Raw genomic sequence first — 8,980 nt, 5'->3', positions numbered from 1 at the left:
TTCTACGATTTTACGGCCGATTCTCGCCCAATTGGAAATCCGAAGATATCACCGAACTCCATTCTTCGCCACCGATATATCTACCGAAGTGGATTTGTCGTAGGAGTAACGTGGGAATATCTCGTGGGGTAAGCCAAATTCTCATTCTTATCTCAATTTTTCTTAAATTTTAAGCCAAATGGGCGATCGGACACCACCACGAGAATCTAGGGATGATTCTCTACAAGTCTAGCGGAATGAAATTCTCGTGGGGTTATTGTAGAAATAGTCCAAAATTAGGATAAATGTGTTATTTAGAAATTAATTATCATTTAATTATTATAAATTAGGAAATGTTAAAATAATATTTTATTGGGGTTGATTTGATTGAATCAGGGTTCGGGTGAGCGTCACGGGTATAAGTTTGGGAGCCCTGCAAGCGTAATTCAGGGAATCAGGTAAGGGGGAATAAAATTATATCAGTATTTTATTAAAGTGAACCAATTATTTACAAGCATACGAAATTTATTATTTATTTATATGATTTTCAGAATAGTTTGATTACTGGAAAAAAAATGATTATTTGGTTTACGGTTATATTTGGGATAATTGTTTATGATATTAAATTCGTGTGACATGGGAGTAATTTTCCTAATAAATTGGATATGAATTACTGTGGTATTTGGGTTTGCATGTGGGGGTGTTTGAAATGATTATGGTAAGATGAATGAGTTGTTATGTTTGATTCCTGTGTGGAAATGATTTAATGCGTTTGTGTGAACTAACTGTGTGGTTATTCGTATGCATCTCAATATAACGTTGGCATGAGGAGGTTGTTATATTGCCTATATATAAATGATGATGTGACGTTGGCAGGTCGAGGAGCTCGTCATATCGTTATTTATATGGGGTAGGACATTGGCAGGTCGAGGAGCTTGTTCTACTGATGTATGACGGGTAGGTCATGGGGATTGGATACTGGTGAATAATGGCGCCTGTGTGGGCCATGTTATATACCCTGTGTGGGTAGTGGTGCCTGTGTGGGCCACGTTATATCCTGTGTGGATAATAGCGCCTGTGTGGGCCATGTTATGTACCCTGTGCGGTTAGTGGTACCTGTGTGGGCCATGTGTAGATAAGAAGTACGTAGGTGCCTATGTGGGCCACGTATTGACATGTACGCAGTTGCTCTGTGTGGGCCATGTACTGAGGACATTGGAAGATGAAGTATGAGATGCATGATTCCTGTGTGGATGTGTTGTGTGCATGTGAATTTAATTATAGCATAAAAATAATGATATAGCATATTGTGAATGCATGTGTGTGCATGCGGCGAGGTAAACATACCACCGGGAGCTTGCTGAGAAAGACGAGTGCTCTGTTAGGTAGTTTCTTGGTATCAGTGCAAAGGGATGCTACTTGTATGGGCGGGTAGACATCCTGATCCTTGGAAACCTTCGCCTTTAAAATAATAATTATCTGTGGACTAGCGGCGAGGTAATACTTCACCTAAGGGCTTACTGAGTAAGGTGAGTGCTCTGATAGGTAGTTTTTAGTACCAGAGCAGAGGGAAGCTACTTGTATGGGCAGGTAATCTTCCCTATCCTTGGGGACTTTCGCTTGCATAAAAATTATGTACTTGTGCATATTGAATGTGTGTGTGATATTGGATGTCGGGAATGTTATTAATGGTACATTTTCTCAGTTGTTATTGATGTTATATAAGAAGCAGTTTATTTTGAGTTATAAATATTAAAACTCATTTGTCACACACTGTTATAATTTATTCCACCCTTACTGAGAAGTGTCTCACCCTAGTGGATTAACAATTTTTCAGGTTCTTCTGGAGACCGGGTTTGAAGGCCTAGGCTGGGACTGTTTGTGATAGTTTCTTTTTGGGATATTGTGAGATACTAATATATGTATAGATATATTTGTACGGAATTACGTTTTAAATGCTGGTTGTGGATATAGATATTTGGATGTTATAGTGTTGATTTTTAGTTGTTATATAGAACTCTGGTATTTATTTGAGGTTATTTATTCATGTGCTGCTGCATGTATGTTAATTATGGTATCAGATACAGGTGATTGGAACACGTGGCACTCGAGCCCCACTTGGCGGGTCGGGGCGTCACATTTGCAAATATAAAACATACGTATATATAAACATATACATTTTTCATAAATCAAATGATAACTATATATATGTATAAGCATTTTCCAAAAACAGTACTAGCTTAGTTTATCCCCTTACCTGATTCCTGGAAAGCCCCTAATAAAATTGTCCCGCACCCGCAGGGTTCCTAACTCAACACCCTAAACATGAAAAATCTCAGAATTAAAGTTCAGTATTTCAAAGTATACAATATTTTCCTCAACTGCCAAAAACCCAAATATTGGGTAGAAAGTTTTCACCCAAAAGCGTTCAAGTTTAACACCTAAGGGGTTCCCTGACCAACACTCTAAAACTGAAAACCTCCAGTATTAAATTTCAGTATTTTCATGCGCACAACATTTCTTCTAACTAGCGCAAGACCAAATATGGCTTAAAAAGCCTTAACTCAACTTTGGGATGATTTCCAACTAGCTTTCTCCCATGATCCACTCCAGCAGATTTGGAGAGAACTCCGCCAGGAGCGTCGTGGTGACTTCGGATCATCGATCTGACGACTGGTGGGGCCGAAAATGTAGAGAGAACCGTAGAGAGAGAGAGGTTTCGTAAAAAAATAATATCTCTCCCGGATTTTTCATTCTTATAAAATAGGATTTCGTCGACGAGCCCGACCTTCGTCGACGAGTCCTTCACAAATTTCGTTGACGAGACCCTGTGTTCGTCGATGAAATTCAGGCTGCCTCAGAACCTCTCTCGGTATTTACTTGTCGATGAGCCCCCTGTGTTTGTCGACGAATATAGGGGATTCGTCGACGAAGCCCTAAAACTCCCCCTTTTTGTTTTTTTTCCCTTCCGAAATGCAATGTGAAGTCTACGGCTTCCTTCTGTTTCCGGTTTCCATTTCCCTTTCCTTATTATTTAAATTTCATTTTTAAATTCGGGTCGTTACATTGGTACCCTGCAATGTGTATATATTATTTGACACTCTCTTCCCTTCATTATGATCAAAACGCCTTTGCTCGCCTTCATTACCCCACCTTTGGATTTGTAACTGAACCTGTTACAATCCATTGTGCCTAATATAACCAGATTCTTCCTCAACTCTGGTATGTGTCTCAAGTCACACAACGTCCTCCCACACCATCGTACATCTTGATTCTGACATTCCCCATCCTGATCACTTTGCACATTCCCCATTAAAACGAAACGAGAACTAACCAATCTGTACGTAGTGAACCAATCCTTGTTGGGCGTCATATGATAAGAACACACTGAGTCCAAGATCCAAGAATTTGCAAACTCATCCAACCCCAATGAAACCGAGAGCATATCACCATCACTGCTCCTAAAGTCTCCTTCTTTTATTACATTCGCCGTTTTTGATGAAACCTTTTTGGTTTCAGCAACCCCCTTCCTCTTCTCTGGATACTCGAGTTTATGTGCCCTATCTTTCCGCACTTAAAACACCGTATGTCCTTTCTCTTCACGGATTTGGACCAAGCCCTATGGTTGCTCAATCCACCCTAGAAGTTGCTCCCCCCACGATCCCGATTCCCCTTTGCCATAAGCCCTTCAGCATGTGAAGCCTCATTGCTAGCCTTCTTCTTTTGGTGGAACCCAACACTGCCCCCGTTATGTCCTCCAACTCCAGGATTTTTTCCCCTAAGTCAATGTCGTAACCAGGTTTTCATATGTAGGAGACATAAGTAGGGAATTCAGTAGCATCAATGCTTTATCCTCTTCCTCGAACTTCACATCAACTGGCTTTAGATCACTAATGATCCGATTGAATGTGTTGATGTGTTGAGTCAGGTCCGAACCCTCTGCCATTTTAATCCAATAAAGCTTTCGCTTAAAATACAACTTGTTCGTAAGCGACTTGGACATGTACCGACTTTCAAGTTTCAGCCAAACTGTAGTCGACGATTACTCATCTATGACGTGATACATCATGTCATCGACTAGACAAAGTCAAATTGATAATGAACACAACATTTGCTTCTATCTCCTTCCAACTTGCGTTGTTCATATCGTGTGACTTCTTTCTATATAGAGCCTTCACCATCCTTTGCTGCACTAGCAAGTCCTTCACCCTCCTTTGCCAAAGTTTGAAGCTCCCAGTTCTGTCAAACTTGTTAACATTGAACTTCATCAAAGAGACCCCAGCCATTGTGAACCAATAGCTCTGATATCACTTGTTGTTCGCGGATGCGCAACGGAAGCCTTTCACACACTCACGAATTAATCAACAAACAATCAGTACAATCACTCAATGATGAACAATACTAAGAAGCAGACACTCAATAATGAGAAGAATGAAAGCAACAATAAAAAGACACAAGATTTACGTGGTTCAAAAATTTACCTACATCCACGGGAGCAATTCTCACTATCAATTATGTCAGGCTCACATTAGGGTTACAAAACATTGATTATATATGAACTCTAAACGTACATGAACCTTAGATCCTATCTAAACCATCCCTGTAGCGATCTTTGGAGGAAAAACCTCCGATCTACCCAATCTAATGGCCTCTCAATTTAAATTATGTGACGTAAGCCGACCAAAACCGTCGATGGTTTGAAGCCGAGAAGCAGTCCTTTGTATTATGCCTAAAACCTCCCTCTTCCCGCAGCCTTCTCTCTTGCTCTTATTCCTCGCTTTACGTAACTTTCTCGGGTGTATGTGTTCCACTCGAAATATGAATCACGTCCCCAACAAATAAATTACACACAAAAATGTGGTATGACAACATAGCCTATAATCGTGGGCGCTGCAATGAGCAAAATAAATCTCCTATAATGGAAGAATACAAAGGAGATGATTAAAATTATATAGCACTCACGCATCCTAAATTCCCAATCATTCCTGTCATGCCATACAAAATATTTTTTCACTCTCAAAATCTTAAACAACTCCTTAGAGAAGTTTCCTAACGATTTCAAAGCTATCTCCTTTTTGAATTGCATGGTAATTTGGAATTATTTTCTTTTCTAATCACTGACCAGTTCAGAATAGATTAAAAAAAAAAGCAAACAATTTGTAGTTTGGGCCAAGTGAGGCCTAAAATGTTGGGAGGAAGAAGAATAAGAAGAGCTGATTTCTCACCACACCACAGTATGTTTAGAATAGGTGGCTACTGGCTTGTACACTTGGCTCAAGGGGGCGTGTGGTTCTCATGGTTTGGTCCATTCTCTTTTTCTGTAAAAGGTTATCTGCTCTTCCTTTCCTGGCCACAAGTGCAACTAGTATGTTGTGCCAACACAAACCCATTCTTCCTCCTTAATTTAATATCTCTCTCTCTCTCTCTTCCTCTGAGTGTTGCAGATATTGCATTCTCACTGGTCTCAAATATGTCATCAGCTGTGGTTGCTGGTGCCTCCTCTTCCTGCTCTGCTGCGTTCACTAGAAGCCACTCCACCAAAGCTACTCCATTGAATGCAGCACCAAAGCCATACCCTGCTGCCTCACAAATCCAGGTGCATATGAATTAATCCTCTGCTAGCCCCATCTTGCATTCATCTCAATATCCCCATTAATACAGAACCATCTCTCTCTCTCTCTCTCTCTCTCTCTCTCTCTCTCTCTCTCTCTTACAGTGTCTCATTGAGTGCAGAAAACCAGTTTCCAGGGCCTTTCACTTCAGGATGCCAAAAGGGGTTTCTCCAATTCTTTCATAGCTGAGAAAAAGAACACCGATTTGACCCTTTCAAGAAGGGTTCTTGAGATTACAGCAAGGACAGCCGGGGCTTCAAAGAGCATAGAGGTTGAGGTTGACAAGCCTTTAGGCCTCACTTTGGGTCAAAAGTCAGGTGGTGGTGTAGTCATCACTGTGAGTTCTGTGATCCATTTCTACGTTCTTTCACTTTTTTCCAAAAAACATATAATAGAATTAGAGAGAGAGAGAGAGAGAGAGAGAGAGAGAGAGAGAGAGAGAGAGAGAGAGAGTCTGTGTGTGTAGATACAAATCTTTTCATTTTCCAATTCGTACTGATCCATTCGTTCGGAGAACTATTTACTCGATTGCAGACATTTATGCAAAACCTCTAACGGAGGGATGAATAGTTAATTTTGAAAGAACTTATTGTCAAATTTTTTCCGATGTGAATCTATTTGGTTCCGAAGGAATAACTTGCATCAGTACCTCAATTTCAATTCAAACATAGTTATTTGGTTCTGAATTTGAGGGATTATTCTTGGAAATGTGTGACGATGTTATAGGGCGTAGATAGAGGTGGTAATGCTGCAAGAGCAGGACTTAAGGTGGGTGACCAGGTGCTCTACACCAGCAGCTTCTTTGGAGATGAACTTTGGCCTGCAGATAAGCTAGGATTTACCAAAACTGCAATACAAGCAAAGCCAGACTCTGTCTACTTTGTTGTTAGCAGGTTCTCTGTCCTTGTCATCTTTCTTTATTCATTGTGCTTCTTCCATTCATCCCGTTTGGAACTTGAAAAGCAATAGGGAAAGGGAAAAAAATTGAAGGAATCGACTTTTTAATGTTTGGTTATCAAGTAAAGAAAGTATGATATATTGTAAATCAATCCAAAGAAATTTAATTTTAGACATCATTAGTCTTTGATTTTTTTTTTTCATTTTTTAAACATATTGAGAAAAAATTATTCTTAACAGTATGTGATGTAAGAAGGAAGTATAACAGAAGATTGATTTTCTCATTATTTTTTTCCTTTTTTTTTTCTCTAACAAAATTGTTCATCCAAACGAAGCCATGTGATCGAGAGAAAACTCTCTGTATAACATTTAGAGTGTATAATATATCTTCCTTTATTTTCTTCTCTCTATTATGGTTCTGCTCCTTTACTCAAGACTTCATGGGCATTTCCAATGTACTCATTCAAGCTTCATATTATTATTATTATTATTTTATCAGCAGAAGTTCCCTTTCTTTGTTTTCCAGTTTTTAGCTCTGGATGCATATCCCATGCATTGTTCATTCGCTCGCCTGCAGCCCGGGGGGGTATCATTGAGAATACTGCTTCTATGTTCATCCCACATTGAAAAATTGAGTAGATAATGAGTGCTTATATCTACTGCCTGATTTAATTTTTAGCTTGAGTTGATGCTTACTCATATGCATATACATTTATACATAGATATATATATATATATATATATATATCAAGCTTGCTCATGAAAATTCCCCAGCCCTAATAAGTGGCATTCCAGCTGACAGTTCAAATTGGGCTCAGACTTCCATATAGGATCTTGAACTGTGTGATGTTCTCAAAGAGCTTGTCATTTTGTATAGAAGGTGACTCCTATTTTTAGTACCCATATGAACTTTAAATTTAGAAAACTGCGAAGTTTAATTTTTAACTTGCTGGGGTAGTTAAGCACTGGGTTTGTCCACTTGTAGTTTTTAGGGTTTATCCAATCCATTTCATTCTGATTCGTATTTGCCTTCACAATCATTTTGGCAACTTTAAGTCATTGTTTGTCATGCTTACCAGAAAAAAAGTTATTGTTAGCGATCAACAGAGTCAACATAATTATCCTTCATTAGATGGTTCAAACTGAAAGCCCTAGTCAGTAAGAAATCGGTAATCCATTGTTAGACAAGGACTATAAAAATCTCCAACAGGAAACCCTGCGGGGAAGAGATCCTAATGTACAAAGGATTGCATCTAGTTAACATTGTACCACAGCATTTGTCACTGTTTACAAATATTTTGCCATTTGGCCTCTTGGGTATAGCTTAAATGTGACTTGTTAGACTGAATGTTTCTGGTTCTCTTCTGTTTGAGTTTCATTTTCTCACTTGCATTGCCTTTGTGTCACCTGCTTGACTCAAAACTTTGGTCATGTACTATTTAGTTCTTTCAACAATTATGCAAAGGATGAAGAAAATTCGGTGGTTTTGCTGGGTTTCTGATGTTTAGTTTGATTCTTTTGAAGATCGTTTTTTCCTTATCGACCATTAACTTATGCACCGTCTGATGCAGAGGGGCAGAAGTAGATGTAAAACGGCTACCAAAGCGCCCAGCTCCTCCTCGCTTCGGGAGGAAGCTAACCGAAGTTCAAAAGGCAAGCATGCTTCCATAGTCACCATAAGGTTAAAACTTTACATATCGTCCACCCACACTATTGTTAATGTTTCACCACAATGCAGGCTAGAGCAACTCACATATGCCTCGACTGTGGTTACATTTACACCTTACAGAAACCTTTCGAAGAGCAGGCAAGCTGATTCATTCTCTTCGTCTTGAGCGATTTGAACTTCTAATTCTTTTGATCAATAGACTTGGTTATCTTTCTACTTATAGTTATGTTGTTCATTTTCTGATGCAACCGAGGACTTCTTCTTTCGGTGCAGCCGGATACCTACGTATGCCCTCAATGCACAGCCCCAAAGAAGAGGTTTGCTCGATACGACGTGAACACCGGAAAAGCAATAGGTGGGGGATTGCCTCCCATAGGAGTCATCGTTGGGCTGCTTGCTGGTGTTGGTGCTGTTGGAGCTTTGCTTGTTTATGGTCTTCAATGACACAATCTACTCATACAAATTAAATTTTAGTACACCTTAATCTTTCCTCCCCAAAAGAAAGAACATGTTGTATTGCTCTTTTCCTTTCAGTATTCATTGTTGCTTGCTAAGAGATTTTGAGTCAACATGAAATCATCTAACTGGTCCAAAATCCAATATCGAATTGTGCTCGATTGGTGGAATCAAATTATAGCGTTTTAAAAATATTAAAACTTCCAAATAAAATCAAAATTTTGATCACATTGATCACAATCCATTTAATATAAACAAACTTGATTACGAAACTGTAATCTAATTGCCGAAATAATATGTTACAATGTCACGCAAATTCCAAAATTAACAACCATATAAACACACACACACACACACACACATATAT

At 39.1% G+C, this 8,980-nt stretch overlaps 1 protein-coding gene across 1 annotated transcript; it reads left to right on the top strand.

Annotated features, from left to right (window-relative positions):
• The first annotated feature begins 5,333 nt into the window (after window positions 1-5,333).
• On the top strand, window positions 5,334-8,757 carry LOC131160264 (protein MET1, chloroplastic). The gene is made up of 6 exons (XM_058115724.1): window positions 5,334-5,575; window positions 5,713-5,928; window positions 6,318-6,484; window positions 8,060-8,141; window positions 8,227-8,295; window positions 8,431-8,757. Exons 1-6 carry the CDS (start codon window positions 5,450-5,452, stop codon window positions 8,599-8,601), a joined length of 831 nt encoding a protein of 276 aa, XP_057971707.1. The 5' UTR covers window positions 5,334-5,449; the 3' UTR covers window positions 8,602-8,757.
• Window positions 8,758-8,980: the final 223 nt, after the last annotated feature.

This window comes from Malania oleifera, chromosome 7 (assembly GCF_029873635.1).
Source record: "Malania oleifera isolate guangnan ecotype guangnan chromosome 7, ASM2987363v1, whole genome shotgun sequence".
Classification (NCBI taxonomy): Eukaryota; Viridiplantae; Streptophyta; class Magnoliopsida; order Santalales; family Ximeniaceae; genus Malania; species Malania oleifera.
Note: the sequence above shows the minus strand (reverse complement) of the source record. Positions and strands in the feature narration are given on the sequence as shown.

What these genes read in the sequence shown, in the direction of transcription:
- LOC131160264 (XM_058115724.1), top strand. Translation starts at nt 5,450, where the DNA reads ATGTCATCAGCTGTGGTTGCTGGTGCCTCCTCTTCCTGCTCTGCTGCG. An exon ending in CTGCTGCCTCACAAATCCAG is followed by an intron (nt 5,576 to 5,712) that starts GTGCATATGAAT and finishes CATTGAGTGCAG; the next exon opens with AAAACCAGTTTCCAGGGCCT. An exon ending in AGAAACCTTTCGAAGAGCAG is followed by an intron (nt 8,296 to 8,430) that starts GCAAGCTGATTC and finishes CTTTCGGTGCAG; the next exon opens with CCGGATACCTACGTATGCCC.